Below are 21679 nucleotides of genomic sequence, written 5' to 3'. Positions count from 1 at the left end.
TGCAGAACATTGTTTAAAGTCAACACTTTGCCGGATGTCATTTTCAACATTACTTTCCCAGTTCCTGCAATCCTTGCTGTTGCTGTGTTTCCCATGAATAAATCTTCATCGTACTCAGCAGGAGTGTACGTTGCAAAGGCTTCTTTTGCAGAGCAAATATGTCTAGTGGCACCTGAGTCGAGAAACCACTCCTTGGGATTTCCAACTAAGTTACACTCCGATATCATTGCACACAAGTCATCTGCATCTTCCATCTTTTCCACGATGTTTGCTTGACTTTTGCCTTTGCCTTTGTTTTTGTCCTTTCTTGGAGCATGACAATCAGAAGATCTATGACCAGCCTTGCCACAATTATAACAGTTGCCTTTGAATTTCTTCTTGGCCTGTTCTGACTTCTGCCCGTTGGACTTCTTTCTCTTTTTGTCTTTGGTAGGAGCTTCTTCAACAATATTAACTCCAATGATTGTTGAACTCTTACGCGACTTCTTTTCGGCATTTCTGTTATCTTCCTCAATCTTGAGCCTAATCACAAGATCTTCAAGCTTCATTTCTTTACGCTTGTGCTTTAGATAATTCTTGAAATCATTCCACGAAGGAGGCAACTTCTCGATCATTGCAGCCACTTGAAAAGCTTCATTTACTACCATATCTTCAGCAATCAGATCATGGAGAATAAGTTGAAGTTCCTGCACTTGTGATCCAACAGTTTTACTATCTACCATTTTATAGTCTAAAAACTTTGCGACCACAAACTTTTTCAAGCATGCATCTTCTGTCTTATATTTCTTCTCAAGTGCATTCCACAACTCTTTTGAAGTTGTTATTGCACTATAGACATTATATAAGTCATCCTCTAAAGCACTCAAAATGTAACCTTTACATAGGAAGTCTGACTGTTTCCATGCTTCAACAATCATAAATTTTTCCCTGTCTGGCATATCATCAGCAGGAACTAGAGTATCTTCACTTGTAAATTTCTGCAGACCAAGAGTGGTAAGCCAGAAAAATACTCGTTGCTGCCATCCTTTGAAATTCACACCTGTGAATTTACCCGGTTTCTCTGCTTGTGATACAAGAGTTCGGGTTGGTGCAGCAACAGCCACTGTAACACCAGTGTTTTCCATTTCTGATAAACAAAATTGATATAATATAAGTAAGCAATAAATTATAATTGCAGACTTAAAGGAGTATAAAATCACAAAGATTTTTTTTTTCTCCACCAGAAACACAGATTTATATAATTTCCTTAAGATTGTTGCCAATCTGTGTTAAGAAAATCAGAAATTACTGGTTGTAATAAATCATTCAGAAACACGAAGTAACTGAGATTTTTAGAACCAGTAAATAAGATGAACAGAAATTTATTTGTAAAAAATAATGTAATCTGTAAAACTTACCAGAATCTAGAATACTCTTTTTAAAAATTCAGGAAGAAAATCAAGTCCACTGAATTCACAGTGTCCCCTTAAGGAAATTATTCCCCTCTAGTATCCGAGGTTTGATTTGGAATATAACCTCCCAGGGTAAAATGATCTTAATCAGTAGAGTATAGATACCAAAAACTCTACTGTCAGCGAATCAATCCACAGCAGGAAAGTACACGAAGAAATATATGTGTTTTTTAAGAAGAAGGAAGATCAGAAAATTCGTTAGGAAAAATTCTGAAGACTGAATGGTATTTATAGGCAAGAATAATATATTCTGAAAGGTTGCTACCCTTTCAGAATTGACACGACCATTAATGAAAGGTTGCAAACTTTCAAATGGTATTGACTGTTCCTGAAAGTTGCAACCTTTCAGAACAGTCATGGCGGGAAATTTTGAATATAACGGAATTTAAAACGGGTCACTCACGCGGATCCGAGTCGGGTCGGGTTAACTAAAAAAATTGAAAACATTTCGGTTAAATTCTGTTATCAACTAATTTATTGAAAATAATTTTTGGCCATTTAAATTAATTAATAAATAATTAAAATAAATTTTGTCCAAAAAATTATCTCTCGATCGATCATTTGCGAAAGCCAAAGCCAAAGCCAAAGCCGAAGCCGAAGCCGAAGCGAGCGAGCGACGACGACGACGGCGCGAGGGGGGTCCCTCTTTCCAACCCTTTTAACAATTAATAGGAGTGTTTATTTATTTAAACTCTCCTATTTTCATTTCCATTACCGATGAGGGACTATTGCCTTTTTCAATAAAGCATTAGAGGACTTTTCAAGTTCCCAACCTTTCAAGTTCTAAACTTTTCAAATTCCTCTCCTTCCCTCTATTTCCCATCAATTCTTGCTACATACCCAACAACTGGATCCTCTAGTAGTTTGTCTACCTTTCCTGTACCATTTATTTCATCATATTCTTTTGTAGTTAACTGAATATAAGGATCAATAAGAGTGTTAGCTGGTTTAGCAGCTTCTCAAGAGAGTATTTTTTTGATACATTACAATCCCTTCATGTGATCTAGCAAACTCAATGCCTAAGAAGTTTCGAAGTTCTCCTAGGTCCTTCATCTAGAAGGTATCTTGAAGAACTCTTTTGGTCTGTTGAATAAGCCTAAGATTATTGCCAGTAATAATCATATCATCAACATATACTAACAAGATTACCATAGATGATCCATTTTACTTAATGAACAAAGAGTAATCTGCATGGCTTTGAACAAACCTCAATCTGATAAGAGCCTCTGCAAGTTTCACATTCCATTGTCGAGGGGCTTGTTTTAACCCATAAAGGAGCTTTGGAACTTCTTTGAGATCTCCTAACATCAGAATCCCTCGGAACTGACTCAAGAACCACTACAAAAATATCAGTGGCCTCACCTGATTGACCAATATTAGCATGGGTTGCACTATATGGTGAAGTAACATCTGAGGGAATGGTGACAGTAGGAAATAGGCGCCAATAAGTGGAAGGTTCAATTGCAAAGGGAAATGTGAATTCTCTAATTCCACATCTCTAGCAAGAAAGAATTTCTTGTCATTGAGACTGTAGAGAATATAACCTTTAGTAGTAGTACTATAGCCCATGTGAACTGCCACCACACTATTAGATTGAAACTTATCATAAATGTACATGTTCTTGGCAAAACACAAGCAACCTAATACTCTCAAATGTTGAATAGTAGGTTTGTGAAATGCTTTATGAGGAGATTTCCCATGTAAGACTGGGTTTGGCAACAAGTTAATGATATATGTTGTTGTGAGGACACAATGACCCCAAAACTTGATAGGGATGTGACCTTTGAAACCTGATTGCCCTGGCAACCTCAAGAATGTGCTTATGTTTTCTCTCAGCAATTCCATTTTGCTGAGGTGTATGGATACATGTCCTCTGATGAGTAATGTCTAAGCTGGTAAACAATTTGTGACATTCATCATTCACAAACTTAGATCCATTGTCAGTCCTAACAATCTTTACTATAGCATTGAACTGAGTTCTGGCAAATATGAGAAAGTTTTTCAAAACTACACAAACATCACTCTTTAGTTTTACTAGAAATACCCACAGCAGTCTAGTACAATCATCTACTATAGTAACAAAAAATCTATTGCCATCAAATGTGGGGGTGTTAAAAGTCCCCCAAACATCAATATGGAGTAATTGAAAAGAACTTGTGGAAACAGTAATACTATTGGGGAAAGAAAGTCTATGTTGCTTGGCCAAGGGACAAATGGTGCAATTGTGGAGATCTTTAGAGCATTGAGTAGGTGAAACAGCCAAAAGATGAGCCAGAATACTAGATGAGGTATGGCCTAGCTTTTGATGCCATAACAGTGCTTGTGATTCTGTTGAAGAGGAAATACTACCATGTTCCAAATGAGATGAGCATTGTGGGGTTATTTGTATAGGCGAGGTATGATTTGGCATTAGGTAGAGTCCAACATGATCTCTACCAATCTCCTTCACCTGCCCATTTGAGAGGTCCTGGATGACAACAAAGTCAGGAAAGAAGCATACTGTACACTTAAGATCTTTAGTAATTTGCGATATTGACAACAAATTGAACTCAAAGTCAGGAACTAGAAGAACAATGTTGATAGTATCCTTGGGAGTTACTTGACAAGATCCTGTTCTTTTGCAGTGGTAACAGAAGGCATTTGGATCATAGCTAGACTTTGGCCTAGACACTTGGTTTGACATGTTACCAGTAGTGAACATAGCACTTAACTCAAAACCATTAGAACTACTGGATGTTTGAGAGATAGTACGTTGGCTTTCTCTTTCAATCAAGAGAGAATAAGTCTTGTTCAGGGAAGGGAGAGGAACCATCATCAAGATTTTTCCCCTAGCTTGTTCATATGAATCATTCAACCCCATAAGAAACTGAAGCAACTTCTGATTGTGTACAAACTTCGCAAACTCACTTGAATTTAAACATTCACAACTAGGAGCAGGTGTTATGCTATCATATTACCCACATTTCACGCAGTCTAGAGAAGTATGATGAGATCGAACTTGTACCTTGGCTGATAGTTGCAATCTCCTTGTGCAATTGGAAGATACGAGATCCATCAACTTTATCATTGCGTTCAGCCAGATCTTTCCATACAGTAGAAACATTTGTAGAGTAGACGATCCCTCCAAGTAATTTCTTAGAAACGCAATTCATGATCCATGATAACACTATAGCATTGCATCGTTCCCACTGATTCACCAAGTTGGGGCCATATGACTCCTTTTTGCAAGAACCATCAAGAAATCCAAGTTTATTTTGACCTATGATTGCAATATTCAATGCTCGACTCCATACAGAGAAATTATCGGCTCCATTCAATTGGATTGAACTGAGCAGACCTCCAGAATTATCAATGGTGTGTAAGAAGAGAGGGTGATTGTGACTCAACTTTTCTGGAAGCTCATTGTCAATGGTGGCCATGTTCTTGCTGCTTTGAGTAGTTGAAGCAGAGATTCGATCAAAGCTACTACTATGAAGATCGATTGTGCTCTTATACCATTGATCTTTCAAGAAGAAGAGAAGATAATTTGAAGAACAGTTCTGTTAGTATTGACTGTTCTTAAAGAAGAGAAGTTATTTCATATAAACTCTATTCATATTCATCTTGAGGAGGTTCTGTACATATATATATACAAACTAATAAAAGGAATCTAATTATAACTACTTCTAACTAATTATTTTGATCTAATCCACTAACTTCTAATATTTACAGAATGACCCCTAGATTACTAAGTAACCCCTTCTTTAATACATTAACCTACAATATAAAACTACATTACCATTTTTGGTTATGATTTACTCAAATTTTGCATTTTTTCCAATATAGGTCACACAAATCTGCTCTACTTATTCTTTAAGAACCATCTTAATATCGTCACAACTCCAAAAATCGCCAATCTTTTTCCATGCAGATTCTCCTTCTTTCAAGGTCAAGCCCGCCGATAAGAAGGTGTTGAGTCTTTCGCCGGAAAAGTTATCTAACTTACCAAGGCATAAGTTAAGATACCTCCCGTTTCATAAAACTGCTTATAATCAGTGAAATGTGAACCGAAATCAAGTTGTTAACTTACCAAGGCATAAGTCTGATACCTCCCGTTTCAGAAATTTCAGAAAACTTGTAATCAGTGAAATGCGAATATTCTACTTAAAATTTTAAAATAATGTTGATAAAATATTTATATTTATGTAAATGAAGTTTGCTGGTAAACATTATTAACATAAGAACGAAAACTTATAAACAGCGATGTTAATATTGAAAACTTATAAACAGTGAAACAAGATGGGCAAGATTGTGAAATTTGAAATTCACACTCGATTGCAGTACTTTATGATATAACATGTTGAAGTGTGTTATCATCTCATCTAAAAGCTTCTAGATGAGATAGTTACACACTTCACAACTTTTACTACATAGGCCAGCCCTCCTCCTTTGAATGCTCATGGAAAATTTATTTTTTTTAAAAAATACTACATAGGCCAGCAAAGGTTGTTTGAAATTTGTGAATTGTTTTATATATGCTCTCTTTTAAGGTGTCATTTTTCATGCTTAGGCTAGTTGAGAACAAAAAATTTCTACTGATATATGGTCATGAAGAAATTTTCATATTCATAGTCCATCTACTTAATGTTGTTGTGGCACCCTTAAACCTATGGAATATGCTCAACATTTGTTCTTACAAGGTAATTACCTGGACTGTAAAGTTTGAAAATTTTATTTTGACTCGTGGCATCAAGGTTAACAATGAAGTTTGAGATTCAATATTATGAAATTGTGGCTTATGGACCTTAGAAATAGCATGAATTTATTGAGCAATTAAAACAAGAAGATACAATGTCTACATAATTAACAAATTAAAACACAACTCTACAAAGTCTCTCCATTCGCAATTAACTTGTTTTATGGAACAGAGGCTCTTGAGTAAAAATCACAATTGCACTGAAAAACAATCAAATACTTGAAACAATTATTCATGAATCAACATTATGATCTTAGACGTTCACCTTCCTGCAGTTTACGCGAATTTGGCCTTGATTCCCTGTCAATGGCTTAATATTTCCCATCTTAATCATAGAGTCGGCAAAATCTTTAGAGAAACTCCCGAGGTTGGTACTATATTTCTTAACAAGATTATCAGTTTGACCGCCATTAAATAGTGCTTGATCAGAGTGCAAAAGTCCTTTCTTGGACACCAAGTTACTAAAATATTTTGAGTCGAAAAGAGCTGGAGTTGGATCGAGTGGAGCAAGGTTGGTATTGCCTCCACTGCGTGGACAATTGGCTTTGCGTTGGCTTGCAAAAGTGGAGTCGATGTTAGTGTCATTGTAGATACGATTCCTGAAGGTGGAACATTGAGCAAATCCTAGTGTGTGTCCTCCAGAGAGAGCGACGAGATCTTTCTCATCCAATCCTTGCTTCTTGAAGCTGTTGATAAGTGCTGGTAAGTCCAAAGTTGGAGGTGGGATATCATTGTTTGCTTTGGTTCTACTTGCTGTAGTCGAATCCCTTCTTCCCAGAGGAACTTCCCATGTTGGTCCACCTAGCTGTTCATCAAAAACTATTTTTAGAACTAATATAATAAATTGACAAGAGTAAAATGAATAACTTACTGCAACTACAGAGTCGCGAGCTGCAACAGCTACAATATCTGCACAAGACACAATAGAACGTCCACAACATTTATCAACTTCTGACTTGATTTTGTCAATCACATCAAATCCTCTAATAGAATTGTTATTGGGTATCGCAGTCTTTTCACTGTCAATAGTAGCCGTTTTGTCTAGAAGAATTGAAGCGTCACACCCCTGCATTTATAAGAAATTATATATCATCTCATGAATAGAGAAATATGTAAGTATGAAAAAGAGGAGGAAAATGAAAGAATCTCACATTGACAAAACAATCATGAAAATGTAAACGTAGCAAAGAGGCACCCATTCGCCTCTCTTTCCTGACTGCATCCTCAACGACTCGTTTTATGGCTGGCAAAGCTTGAGGACAAACATGATTGTAGAAAGAAGGTGAAAGAGAATCCGAAAGTGCCAGGCTTGCTAGAGAAAACATGACCAAAACATGAAGAACAAAGAAGCTATTGGAAGCCATTTCAAATACTATAGTTATATATGAAATTGCTACACTTTTATGTGTTGTGTTTTGGTGTGCTTTAGAGTGTAAAATGTGTGTGTATTTATAGTTAGGACAACTGTTGACTATAGCAACACGACATTTTTTTTAGGTTTAGCAACTCTCAAAAGAATAAGGCAGACATCGACAAACTCTAACAACACTCTTTTTTCTATTAGTAATGCAATTTGAAGGATAGTGTTACTACATAGTTAGGTAGTTTTGATTATAAAATAAAAAAAATATTTTTAGACTTATACACAAGTAAATAAAGTTTAATGTGTAATAAATACTTGTGCATTAATTAAGAACAAATTATTTATCACATAGCTTTTTAACATAGGGAGTAAAGACTTGCCTGCGTGAATACAGATTTAATTGGACTCCAATATAGATAACGGACAACAGGTGAAAAAAAATATATTCATTTTTAGATTATATATTTAATAATTATAAATCAATAACTAACATCATAAGAGGAATTGGTAAAAGATAATTCGAAAAATCAATGTAGTTATGAATACTATTTTCACTTCCTATGAATTGAAAAGGGTAATTGCTTTCACATTATTTATCAAATTACTTATTGATCAACTAATTATTTGAGACTTTGGTATCAACAAAGGTAATAATTTGTCCTAATACTCTGTATATAGCAGGGTACTTACTGAATTTTTATCTTTGTATGATTGGAAAAAGGGCATTTGGCATAATCCTTGACTTGTATCCTAAGAAGCTCTTTAATTGTTGATATTGTATGTTTCGTTCAATGTTTTGGTGGGAAGGAAAATGATTTTCATCAAAATTAATTTTTTGAAAGTAAATGATTGTTTAGTTATTATTTGGTATTTGATAAGTTAATAGTCTCAAAAGTATTTTTTTTATGTGGTAGAAGTGGAGAGGAGACAATGAATATAGATTTATCATCTGTACGGCTTATGAGATTTGTTTTTTTCTTTTTTTCATAATTTTATTAGTAAGCCATTTCAATTTTTTTTAACACTTATTATTTTTTAAAAAATTAACTTATCAACAATGAAAATAGAAAACTTTTTTGAAAAGTTATTCCATACTATATTAAATGTCAACGCTAACAACATGCAAATAAAATAATTTTAAGGAGGGGTAGCAATTGGTTAAGACTGATGTTGAAGGTGTTAATTAGTTCCTTAATTAGAGTTGAATACTATTGCCATATTTATATTTTAGGACAACTTTCACATATAGTAAATAAAAAATTTATATTTTTATGCTATAACAAAGTTTGCATAATTGCGCTCCATAGCAAACATAGAAACTGTATAATTCGCTATACATATACAGTTGAAGAAAATTGTATAAAACGAAGTGTATAAAACAAGAAAGAGAAAGACACTTGGATAGAGAACTGTATAAAAACGAAGTGTATAAAACGAATTGTATTATTATAAGTGTATAGGACGAAAATCTATGTACTTGCATGTGTATATACAATTTTCTCACGCTTTATACAAACAGAAACACAATTTATACATTTCGCTTCTGTTTGTATAAGTGAGAAAGGTGAGGGTGGCGAGCGAGATTTACTTTATACAATTTTCTCTGCTTTATACAATTAGAAACAATTTTTATACACTTGTGTTTGTATAAAAAGTGAGGAAGCGAGCGAGAGATTGGAGGAGAGTGACGAGCGAGATATTTGGGAGAGAGGCGCCTGACAATTTTTTGCAAACGTTTTCTATGGAGCACAATTAAATCAAACCCTAGCTACTCCATTTATTTTAGGTTATTAGTTTGCTATTATATACAATTTTTCCTATATTTTATTGAGTCATTCATTTATCATTGCCACATTTTTATTGTATATACTTTTCATATACAAAGTGATTTTCCTTCAGTTTATTTTGTGCCGATTAACAAATCTAACTTGATAAAAAACATATTTTGTCTCAATTTATATTACACTTTTTTCTTTTTAGTTAGTTTAAAAAAGTTATACTCAAACCATTTTATATATATTAAAAACTTGACTATAAAGTTTTTAGTTTATCCTCGATGACATGATTTATAACACACAATTATCTTTGACTTATTTTAGACAATAAATTTTGATTTTCTTTTTATTATTCTTAAAACTATGTACTCAATCAAATACATTCATAGTGGTGATAGTGGTTCATATATTAGCGGAGGTCGTGGCTCTACGTGGTACTGTTGATATAATTATAATGATAAAGGGTGTTTTAAGTGATCGCGACTGACACTACTACTTGACAAGGGTGGTGGTTCCTAGTGGTGGTATATGGTTGGCGACGGCAATTAGTGACGGTGATTGTGATGATAGAGGTGGTTAATAGTTACAGTTGATGATTGTAGTCTTGTGAAGATAATAATGGTGAAAAGTATATACACATAATATTTCTTAATTATATTAAGATTTTTCCAAGATCACAATAATTAAGACCTATTCACATTAAATAAGTGACTAAATCTTACAAATATATAAAAATAAATACACTTAATAATGCAAATTTTAAATCATTCAAATTAAATATCGGTTAATAAGGCTAAGACTGATGTTGGAGGTTTTAATAAGTTCCTTAAGTAATAAAGTTGAATGCTTGCTACAATTATATTTAATTGGTTAATTCATTAATCATTACTTATAATTATAATATATAAGTTAATCCAAGATTATATATGTATTATGGTCCCCAATTAGCATACCGCGTGTCACGGAAAAATCTTCTATAAGTATGATGAAGATAAAGCGTGTCAGTAGATCAACAACTACGTTTAAATAATTATCTTTTTTGTTTTTGAGGATTTCATACCATTAATTATGATTAATTGGTTTTACATGGACAGACTGTTGGATATTTCATACGTTATTGTTATATTTTTTTTAGAATAATGAGTTGTTCAATTATGTAGAAGTAGTCTTACAATTGATTAAGTTAAATATTAATTTCTTAGTCTTAGTAAAAGTTTAATACAATGTAGTCCCTACCCCGAGTAATACTAGCCAATGCTGCTGGCGGCAGCCAGGCGGCGGATTTAGGATTTTCAATAAAATTTAGGGATAATGCACAAGTACATCCTCAACCTATGCCCGAAATCCCAGAGACACTTATATTATACTAAGGTCCTATTACCCCCTGAACTTATTTTATTAATAATTTTCTACTCCTTTTCGGCTTACAAGATAGTATAAGTGTGTCTCTGAGATTTCGGGCATAGGTTGAGGGTGTACTTGTGCATTTTTCCTAAAATTTATAAAAACAGACATATGAAATAGTTAAAGGGGGTTTGACATCTATTATATATACATAAGAAAATTATTTTAACTATATATAAATAATATAATTTTTCGCCGAAGAAGGTTCGGATAAACTCCTTAGTATAATGTGGTTCCGCCCCTAGCTAGTTGTTGCTATTTCGTAATGATGCATATTAATCTATATATCTTAATAAAAATAAAAGGTATATAATTTTAATATTTATATAAAACAAATTTTAATTCATATTATTTTCTACCTTGGGGTTGGCATATTTCTCCAAAAAGAAATATCACACTGATATCAAAGCCTTATGATTTGAATGGATTTGTGCATTTCTTGCCGAAGAACTTTCAACATTTTTTATCCAAATCTATTTTTGAACTATTTTGAGATGTCTTAATTTAACTCGTTAGATTTGATTATTAGCAGTTGAATATTATGATAATAATAAATAAAAAATAATAATACATTCATAAAGTAAATAAGAGACCGTATAAAGCTTCACACAAGTTCGATGGTGTATATGAGTCAATAAAACATAACTGTGACAATTATTCAATCTACTACGTATGGAACTAATTAAGACCTTTAACATCAGTATCAACCAATAGCTACCCCTCCTTACAATTATTTTATTTGCATGTCGTTAGGGTTGACAATTTTTTTCATTTCTCTATTTGACGTTTAGAGTTCATATTTGAGCTCTGACTAAATTCATATTGCGCACTGTAAGGTCCATTGAAGGTGACACTTCTAACATGATTTTCTCCATATTTAAAGCTCGAACTCGAAGCACTCCCAACAGTGCATCACAATCCATGTTGGTGGTTGACAATTAGTATACAAAGGATGTTTATTTTTTGTTTACTTATGAAACATCAGAAATCAAGTAAGAGAAAAGCTTATTTTGAGAAAATCACTTTCCGGAGAAAATTATTTTTTCTCCGTATCATTTACAAATTTATTACTATTTTTTGTTTGGTTGTCAATTAGTTGTTAGTCGCCACAAATTATAAAATTATCCACAATTACTGCCTCCTTCCCTCTCTCCCTAATAATCCTTCAATTTTTAAATCTTAGTATCAACAAATAGAAAGTTATCTTTGAAAAAATTAATACAATATCGATTATTTTAAGACTTTTATCCAAATATGCAAAAAGAAAAGCTCAATAAGTACCCTGCAATTTAGAGCACGACAAATTACTATCTGTGTTGATACCCAAGTCTCAACTAATTAAGTAACTCAATCTGTTATCAGATAATTACTTGATCAACATGTAATTCGATATAATTTAAGAGGAGTAATTAAGCTTTTTTAATTTCGGAGAGATGTGAATATTAAAAGAAATTACATTGTTGCTAAACCTAGAACTATTGTTGTGTCGCCATAGTCAACATTTGTGTTGGACTATTACCTATGTTCCATTCAAAGGTCCATGGCCTAATCCTACTTAAAAAAGAATTGAAATTATTCTCTTTATTTGGTTTCCAATTCTATTAGGAAAGGGATTAAAATTGTAATCCTATTTGTAGTTGGTTTTGACTTTGTAAGGAAAAGCACAACTCTATAAATAGAGGATGGTCTTGAGAGAATAATTAATTGCTTATTGGTATTGCCTTTGAAAGACATTAGAACATAAGAGAGGTTTTTGAGAGAGCATTCAACAAGATAAAAGAGAGAAAGAAAAGGATTCTTTTGCTGCAGTCTTTTTCTCCGACCAGCAACGTTCAGATCGTGTTTTCTGATTAACTAACCGTTGGATCGGGATGAAATTTGGACTGAGTGTTCCTGACATCTTAATGGTTGATTTTAACGGCGGAGATCGGATTCGGAGGTAGGCAAGATCCTATTTTAGGTTCCGAACAGAAGCTGAGTTTGGATTGTGTTTCTTTCTATTTATCTTTTGTTGGTGTAGCTATTGTTTGTTCTCTTTTGACACTTGTTGTGTAGACATTAAAAGAATATTTGTAACCCTCTTATTGGTATAGTGAAGAAATTCGTATCTTGTCGATCCCGTGGTGGTGACCTTCGATTTGAAGGGTTTTTCCACGTTAAACTTCGTGTTCTTTATTGTTAGATTTTCGTTTTCATTTTTCCGTCACAACAACTGGTATCAGAGCTAAGGTTATATATATGGAGGGGAATATGAGCAAGATGGTATGTCTAAACGGAAGAAACTACAACATATGGAAAAGCAAGATGAAAGATCTATTGTTTGTGAAGAAGATGCATCTTCCGGTTTTTTCTGCTCATAAATCCGAGAATGTGACCGATGAAAATTGAGAATTGGAGCACCAACAAGTATGTGGATATATAAGACAATGGGTTGAAGATAATGTTTGTGGGAAAAGTTGGAGACGCTTTACGCTTCAAAAACTGGCAATAACAAGTTGTTCTTGTTAAATCAATTGATGAACTTTAAATACAAGAAGGGCAGTCCTATTCTTGATCATATAAATGATTTTCAGGGTATTCTTGATCAGCTATCAAGAATGAGTGTTAATTTTGATGATGAAATACAAGGACTTTGGCTTCTTAATACTCTACCGGATTCTTGGGAAACTCTTTGTGTTTCTTTAACAAATTTTCTGCCACTGGTGGAAAGGTGATTTTGGAATATGCAAAGAGTGGTGTGTTAAATGAAGAGGTTAGAAGAAAATCTCAAGACACATCTTCACATTCAGATGTTCTATATACAGAAGATCGAGGAAGACATAAAACAAGAGATCCGAGGAGTAGAGGTAAAAGCATAAGCAAGTCGAAATTCAAGAATCCAAATATTATATGTTATCATTGTGGAAAGAAATGACATATTAAAAGATTTTGTAAACAATTGAAGCAAGATCTTAAAGAAGGGAAGAAGGAGAAAAACAATGAAAATAATGTTGTTGTTGTTGTCCAAGATGACCTTCTCTTCGTTTGTGATAAAGACGTCATCAATTTTGTATCTCAAGATACAAGTTGGATAGTAGATTCTGGAGCTACATCACATGTCACACCAAGAAAAGACTTCTTTTCATCTTATACTTCTGTTAACTCTGAGGTGTTAAAGATGGGTAATGCTGGTGAGGTTAAGGTGTTTGGTCTTGACACTGTTTGTTTGAAAACCAATACCTGTTCAACGTTGGTCCTTCAGAATGTCAAGCATGCCCCAGATATTCCAATAAATTTGATCTCTGTAGGACAACTAGATGATGATGGCTATTATAATGACTTGTGCAATGGCTAATGGAAGCTCACCAAAGGCTCACTAATTTTAGCTCGAGGAAGAAAACATTCAAATTTATACATGACACAAGGATCGATTCTTGGTGACTCTATAAATTTGGCGGAGAGCGATACTTTATCAGAATTGTGGCATAAAAGGCTTAGTCATATGAGCGAGAGGGGGATCACCTATTTGGCTAAGAAGAATTTGCTTGCTGGTATGAAACAAACAAAGGTGAAAAGATGTGTTCATTGCTTAGCAGGGAAACAGATTGAGTTTCTTTTCATAGTCATCCTCCTTCAAGAAAATCTGAGCTATTGGAGCTAGTACACTCAGATTTGTGTGGTCCTTTCAAAGTGAAGTCAAAAGGTGGTGCACTTTACTTTGCTACTTTCATTGATGATCATTCTCGCAAGATTTGGGTATATCCTTTAAAATTCAAAGATCAAGTGCTTGATGTGTTTAAGCAGTTTCAAGCCTTATCTGAGAGACAAACGGGAAAGAAATTAAAATGTATTCGCATTGATAATGATGGTGAGTATATTGGTCCCTTTGATAACTACTGCAAATTTCAAGGAATACGTCATCAGAAGACTCCTCCAAAGACTCCTCAAAGAAATGGTTTGGCAGAGAGGATGAACAGAACTTTAGTTGAGAGAGTAGATGTGTGCTTTCAGAGGCTAAACTTCCAAATTCTTTTTGGGCTGAAACACTTAACACCGTTGCTTATGCTATCAATTTGTCTCCTGTTGTTGCTTTGGATGGTGATGTTCCAAGCAGAGTTTGGTTTGATAAAGATGTTTCTTATGATCACTTGAAAATATTTGAGTGTAAAGCTTGTGTGCATGTTCCAAAAGATGAGAGGTTGAAATTGGATGTTAAAACTAAGCAATGTATCTTCATTGGTTATGGTCAAGATGAGTTTGGATATCGCTTTTATGATTCAATTGATAAGAAACTCATTAGAAGTCATGATGTTGTGTTCTTTGAAGATCAAACTATTGAAGATATTGACAAGACTGAGAAACTAGATTCTCATACTGATGAGAGCTTAGTTGATGTTGATCAAATTCCTATTATTGATACATCTTCTGCACATGAGGGAACCCAAGGTAATGATCAAGATAATGATGAGAGTATAGAACATATAATTGTTACTACTGATGATGTTGTGGTTGATAATCAACCAACTCATGTTGGGATGAACGCTTCGGATGCTCCATTAGAACCCAACAAATCTCCCCCTTGGCCTGAATTTCTGACAAAATAAATTTGTCCACCTTCTTTACTTAATCTTCAACAACTTGCTTCTCCTCTCCATAATCTCCTTTGCAAAATTTATGTCTAAAAACAAAGAACCTCTCTGAAACAATTTCTCCAACAAAATCTTCATTAATGTCAAAAAGGTTGCGGCTAGAACTACACCCGTCAAGATGAACACCTCCTTCTAACCTGGTTTAATCATCGATTACCGAACCACTAAACCTGACTGCATCATTGAATCTGGCTCTGATACCACTTGTTAGGACCGAAAATTAGAAAGTGTAAACACGAAAGCTAGCAAAGCAAACCTCAAAAGACCACGAGTAAAAAGACAACAAGAAATATACCAAAAGACACAAAGATTTAACGTGATTCGGTCAATCGACCTACGTCTACAAAGGAGATGAGCAATCCACTATAAATATGAGAGTACAAAATACAGAGAGAAACAACCTCAACCAATTCACTCGGAATATATGGGAGATTCACACAAGTGATAACATATCAAGCTTGTGACCCATAAATTCTCCCCCTAACCAAAACTCTCAAAGCACTTAAGACTACATTGTGAATGCTGATTAAGTTAGAATGAACATGTCTATATTTATAGAGCTCTAAACCTTTTCCTACTAGAAAAAGGATTAGTCAATCCAAAATCTTTCCTAAAAGGAAAACCTATTTATGGTAAGAAATTTAGAGCAAATAAAACCCAACAATTTGTCCTACCTATAAATACACACATTTTACACTCTACAACACACCAAAGCACACATAAAAGTGTAGCAACTTCATAAACTATATAACATTTGAAATGACTTCCAATAGTTTCTTTGTCCTTCATGTTTTAGTCATGTTTTCTCTAGCATTCATGGCACTTTCGGATTCTCTTTCACCTTCTTTCTACAATCATGTTTGTCCCCAAGCTTTGCCAGCCATAAAACGAGTCGTTGAAGATGCAGTCAGGAAAGAGAGGCGAATGGGTGACTCTTTGCTACGTTTACATTTTCATGATTGTCCGGCCCACCCCCAATCCGCAAGGGCACACTTTATTGTCGACCCGATCATATTGACATTTTTACCCTCCTTCACTATGGGAAGTGAATAGCAAGATGGATGATTTAATTAAATAATAATAATAATTTATTTTGACATAAAAAATATTTTTCAAAATTTTCAACCCGCCAAACAAAAGAACCGAAGGAATACAAATATATGATATATCAATCCATGCAGAACAAATATATGTACCTTAATTATGAGACATAAATTGCAATATTAAAACGTAGTTGTTGATCTACTGATCGTGCTTCTTCTTCATCATATTTAATTACTATATATTATAAAGGATTTTTCTGTGACACACGCTATGGCAAGGGATTATATGATATATAGTTTTAAATTAATTTATAAACTATTAAGTATAAGTAATGATTAATGAATGAGCCAATAAAATATAGATGTGACAAATAGTATTCAACTCTATTACTTAAAGGAACTAATTAAGACCTTCAACATCAGTCGTCTTACCCAATTACTTCCTTACAATAATTTTATTTCCATGTTGTTAGTGTTGACATTTTGTACAACTACCCAAAAGATTTTTTTAAATGTTTTTTGATAATATAGTCCACACCAAATGTGTTTTGTATGGAAATAATTTTTGAAAAACATTTTCTAATTTTTCAATGTTTGGTGAGTTAAATAATTTTTTTTTCAATAAAACAAGTTCTTAAATATGAGAAACTTAGTAGAATTTCCTCCTCTTCGCACTCCAATCTTCATTTGATCCATGGTATTTGCATGTATTATATTATACATATGCTTGTGGTACATTTTCTATTTACTAATCAAATATCAAAAAATAAATAAAAAAATCACTTATGTTTTCGTGTCAAACACATTATGTCTCGTTTATTTTTATATTTTTTTTTATTCATATATACATTTTACAAATTATTAGTACTTCTTCTGTCTCAATTTATATGACATGCTTTTGTTTTTTAGCCAGCTTAAAAAAGAATGACATATTCCAATATGTATAGTAGCAATGTAACTTTAAAACACTCATCTTATTCTTAATGAGATGATGATTTAATCACATAAACATTTATGATTTATTTTAGATCATATTTTTTTAAAAAAAATTTATATATCTAATTAAGCTATATCATATAAATTAGAACAGAGAAAAACTATGCTTTATTTGGCTGTCAATTAGTAGTAGTTGTCAGTTGCCACAATATAAAATATTATCCACCATTACTTCCCTCCTTCATATAATAGAAAAATATCAATCGAATAAAGACGTTCTTATCATGAAGTAAACCTTTTGGTCATACCCTTGGAGAAAATGGTTATACCATTCTTTCAATTTTCAAATCCTAATCATTTGTTTCATCATTAGAGTATCAACAAGTAAAAAGTAATAACTTCAAATAAAAGTCAAGTAGGGGGGTAAATTTATTTTCTTTTTCTTATTAAAGGTTTTTTTTTTTCATGTAAAAAGACAAATTAATAAAAATATAAGTGCCTGTTATACAGCGTGGGACAAATTACGACTTATGTTAATATTAAAGTGTCAACTAATGAATTATACTGTTCATCAAATAATTACTCGATCAATAATTCAATATAATTATTGATGTGAATATTTCAAGTCTCAAATAAGAATACTTCTGAAAATGTCATAACTAAAAAAAAAGTGTTGTTAGAGTTTGTCGATGTCTGCCTTATTCTTTTGAGAGTTGCTAAACCTAAAAAAATTGTCGTGTTGCCATAGTCAACAGTTGTCCTAACTATAAATACACACACATTTTACACTCTAAAGCACACCAAAACACAACACATAAAAGTGTAGCAATTTCATATATAACTATAGTATTTGAAATGGCTTCCAATAGCTTCTTTGTTCTTCATGTTTTGGTCATGTTTTCTCTAGCAAGCCTGGCACTTTCGGATTCTCTTTCACCTTCTTTCTACAATCATGTTTGTCCTCAAGCTTTGCCAGCCATAAAACGAGTCGTTGAGGATGCAGTCAGGAAAGAGAGGCGAATGGGTGCCTCTTTGCTACGTTTACATTTTCATGATTGTTTTGTCAATGTGAGATTCTTTCATTTTCCTCCTCTTTTTCATACTTACATATTTCTCTATTCATGAGATGATATATAATTTCTTATAAATGCAGGGGTGTGACGCTTCAATTCTTCTAGACAAAACGGCTACTATTGACAGTGAAAAGACTGCGATACCCAATAACAATTCTATTAGAGGATTTGATGTGATTGACAAAATCAAGTCAGAAGTTGATAAATGTTGTGGACGTTCTATTGTGTCTTGTGCAGATATTGTAGCTGTTGCAGCTCGCGACTCTGTAGTTGCAGTAAGTTATTCATTTTACTCTTGTCAATTTATTATATTAGTTCTAAAATAGTTTTTGATGAACAGCTAGGTGGACCAACATGGGAAGTTCCTCTGGGAAGAAGGGATTCGACTACAGCAAGTAGAACCAAAGCAAACAATGATATCCCACCTCCAACTTTGGACTTACCAGCACTTATCAACAGCTTCAAGAAGCAAGGATTGGATGAGAAAGATCTCGTCGCTCTCTCTGGAGGACACACACTAGGATTTGCTCAATGTTCCACCTTCAGGAATCGTATCTACAATGACACTAACATCGACTCCACTTTTGCAAGCCAACGCAAAGCCAATTGTCCACGCAGTGGAGGCAATACCAACCTTGCTCCACTCGATCCAACTCCAGCTCTTTTCGACTCAAAATATTTTAGTAACTTGGTGTCCAAGAAAGGACTTTTGCACTCTGATCAAGCACTATTTAATGGCGGTCAAACTGATAATCTTGTTAAGAAATATAGTACCAACCTCGGGAGTTTCTCTAAAGATTTTGCCGAGTCTATGATTAAGATGGGAAATATTAAGCCATTGACAGGAAATCAAGGCCAAATTCGCGTAAACTGCAGGAAGGTGAACGTCTAAGATCATAATGTTGATTCATGAATAATTGTTTCAAGTATTTGATTGTTTTTCAGTGTAATTGTATTTTTACTCAAGCGTGTCTGTTCCATAAAATAAGTTAATTGTGAATAGAGAGACTTTGTAGAGTTGTTTTGATGGTTCACTAAATCCAACATGTGTTTTAAATGAATGAGTTCATATTACATTTTGATTTTCTTCGAGGGAATAAGAAAGTGATATATTTCTATATTAAGTAACATTTTAATTTTAAATGTTTGTTTATCTTTTTTGAAATAATTTATAGCCACAAAAATTATTGTCATTCATTTTGAATCATAAGTTGTAAAAGTCTTTCTTTTTATTTTAAATTCCTGCCGAGTCAAACCATCTCATATAACACGAAACGGAGAGAGTAATATTTATACATGAAACGAAGATAGTAATATTTATACAGAATTTTTTGTGTGTATGTGGGCCAATAATATATCTTTTCAAAATAGGCCACCAACTCATCAGGATACAATGTTTCACATAAATTGAGTGAAGCAAATATATACACAATTATGTCACATAATGTTTATCAGCTAGGTCTCAACCTTGACCATACACAATGAGTCATATTTGGTCAAATGATTGGATTGTGCTTTAATCTATGTTTGGTATTAGAAGTTGAGGTTTTTGATATACCCTAAATTTCTAATAATATGGTATTTTCTGGATTTGAGATTCGATTTGTGCTTGATTTGAACTTTTTTTTATCGCATAAGCTTTCTACATCATGTATAAATCAAATTTCAAGCTTGGTTTCAAGGCTCTTGATCGACTTCTTGACTTGATTTTTGAACTGAAGTTTTATACATCAATATATGAATTCTGATAGATTCGTATATTTACATTAGAGGCAAACCCAGGACTAGCTATGATTTAAAGACTTCAAGTACACTTAAAATAAAACAGTGAAATATACAGGGAATCAACTGGATTCGAACAAGGGCACTCTCATGCTCTTTATGGGTGGACTATTAATTATATCCTACTTTGTATTGAGTATCTTCCTTTCTCACAAATTTTGTTTCGAATTGCTGAGGTTAGGATTTTTTTATGAGTACTTTAAAGAAAAAGTAGCGATGAGAGAGAAACAACTGAAAAAATGATTAAAAATTTAATTTCACGAAGGCATGATTTCTGTTAATATGACCAAACATGATTAATTTTAATATTTAAAGGACTAAAATTAATAAATATATAATTAAGCATCTTTTTAAATAAAAAAACGCCTATTGATAAGATATTGATAAATATATATGTATGTATAGCTAGAAGGATAGTTTAGTCTTTTGTATTATATTTACATATTATAAATACCTCATGTACTTGGTTAATGTATCTATTTAAGATAGCATGGTATCTCTTCTTCTTCTACGTATCATCATGGTTTCATCTACCTCGCTCGGTTCTCAAACCTCGTCTTCCACTTCCATGGCTACTATTTCCGTTGCTCCTCCTATTCCAAATTCCGTTGTTTCTGTTTCCAACATCAAAAATTTGATCCCTACCACTCTTGATTATACAAACTACATGCTTTGGAGAGAGTTTTTTCTTGCTGTGTTTAAAGGACATGGTGTCTATGGAAATAAAAGAGACTAGATCTCTTTTATTTCTTCATGAGACTCAATTAAATGGTCTTTCCTCTGCCGTCTTCTACTGCTTTAGTAGCTAAACACAATTCATTTTCTCAAGGACGTGGACGTGGAAGAAATTCTAATGGTGGTCGATATGCCAATGGTGGTCGTGCTAGAGATTGGAATAACAACAACAATTGCTGCCATAGAAATTATTCCACTGCTCCTCTCCAATCTGCTCCTCGTCCAAACACTTCTTCCATTCTAGGTCCAATTTCTATCCTAGTTATCCAGTAGTAAATTCTCCTTTTCAATGTCAATTATGTTTTCAACCTACTTGAAGAAACCTTACCCCAGACCACGAACCAGGTTCGTGTAAGTTGCTTTTAAGTAAAGACAGAATAGAGACACAAACACTTATTGAATTAAAAACCTTCCTCACTCAAGGAAGGAAAAACCTCGTTTTATTAATTCAAATATAAGATTTTGTGATTACAACTCAATAATCAAAAAGTCTTATCTCTACTACTCCCTCGATTTACTCCAATCGATCTCTCCAAAAGGCCAAACCCACCTTTTGTTACAACTCTCACTAACACTCAACCCTACAAAGAGCCAAACCCACCCTTTGTACAATAAACTGTAAATTACAATCAAAACAAAAACAAGACAAATAGTTTTACTCAATAAAACTTTCTCACTCAAGAATGTTTTAAACGTAGCAATCCTATCAACCTTGAAGACTTCAATTTGATGAATAATTCTCCCTCGTTCTCTG

The 21679-nt window shown here is 33.4% G+C and overlaps 2 protein-coding genes across 2 annotated transcripts; one reads left to right on the top strand and one right to left on the bottom strand.

The window, feature by feature from the left end:
• Window positions 1-6229: 6229 nt before the first annotated feature.
• Window positions 6230-7602, bottom strand: LOC107032527 (peroxidase 70-like). Its single transcript, XM_015234130.1, has 3 exons — window positions 7338-7602; window positions 7058-7252; window positions 6230-6991 (listed from the first exon to the last, which is right to left on the bottom strand). The coding sequence occupies exons 1-3, from the start codon at window positions 7548-7550 to the stop codon at window positions 6440-6442; spliced, it is 960 nt and encodes a 319-aa protein (XP_015089616.1). The 5' UTR covers window positions 7551-7602; the 3' UTR covers window positions 6230-6439.
• A 10443-nt stretch (window positions 7603-18045) lies between these two features.
• LOC107032506 (peroxidase 70-like) lies at window positions 18046-19528 on the top strand. The gene is made up of 3 exons (XM_015234110.1): window positions 18046-18403; window positions 18489-18683; window positions 18749-19528. Exons 1-3 carry the CDS (start codon window positions 18191-18193, stop codon window positions 19298-19300), a joined length of 960 nt encoding a protein of 319 aa, XP_015089596.1. The 5' UTR covers window positions 18046-18190; the 3' UTR covers window positions 19301-19528.
• Window positions 19529-21679: the final 2151 nt, after the last annotated feature.

Source organism: Solanum pennellii, chromosome 10, assembly GCF_001406875.1.
Source record: "Solanum pennellii chromosome 10, SPENNV200".
Classification (NCBI taxonomy): Eukaryota; Viridiplantae; Streptophyta; class Magnoliopsida; order Solanales; family Solanaceae; genus Solanum; species Solanum pennellii.
Note: the sequence above shows the minus strand (reverse complement) of the source record. Positions and strands in the feature narration are given on the sequence as shown.

Excerpts from the sequence above, each read along its gene's own strand:
- LOC107032506 (XM_015234110.1), top strand. The coding sequence starts at position 18,191 with ATGGCTTCCAATAGCTTCTTTGTTCTTCATGTTTTGGTCATGTTTTCT. Across the intron at positions 18,404-18,488 it reads TTCATGATTGTTTTGTCAAT|GGGTGTGACGCTTCAATTCT; the intron begins GTGAGATTCTTT and ends TTATAAATGCAG. Across the intron at positions 18,684-18,748 it reads CTCGCGACTCTGTAGTTGCA|CTAGGTGGACCAACATGGGA; the intron begins GTAAGTTATTCA and ends TTTGATGAACAG.
- LOC107032527 (XM_015234130.1), bottom strand. The coding sequence starts at position 7,550 with ATGGCTTCCAATAGCTTCTTTGTTCTTCATGTTTTGGTCATGTTTTCT. Across the intron at positions 7,253-7,337 it reads TTCATGATTGTTTTGTCAAT|GGGTGTGACGCTTCAATTCT; the intron begins GTGAGATTCTTT and ends TTATAAATGCAG. Across the intron at positions 6,992-7,057 it reads CTCGCGACTCTGTAGTTGCA|CTAGGTGGACCAACATGGGA; the intron begins GTAAGTTATTCA and ends TTTGATGAACAG.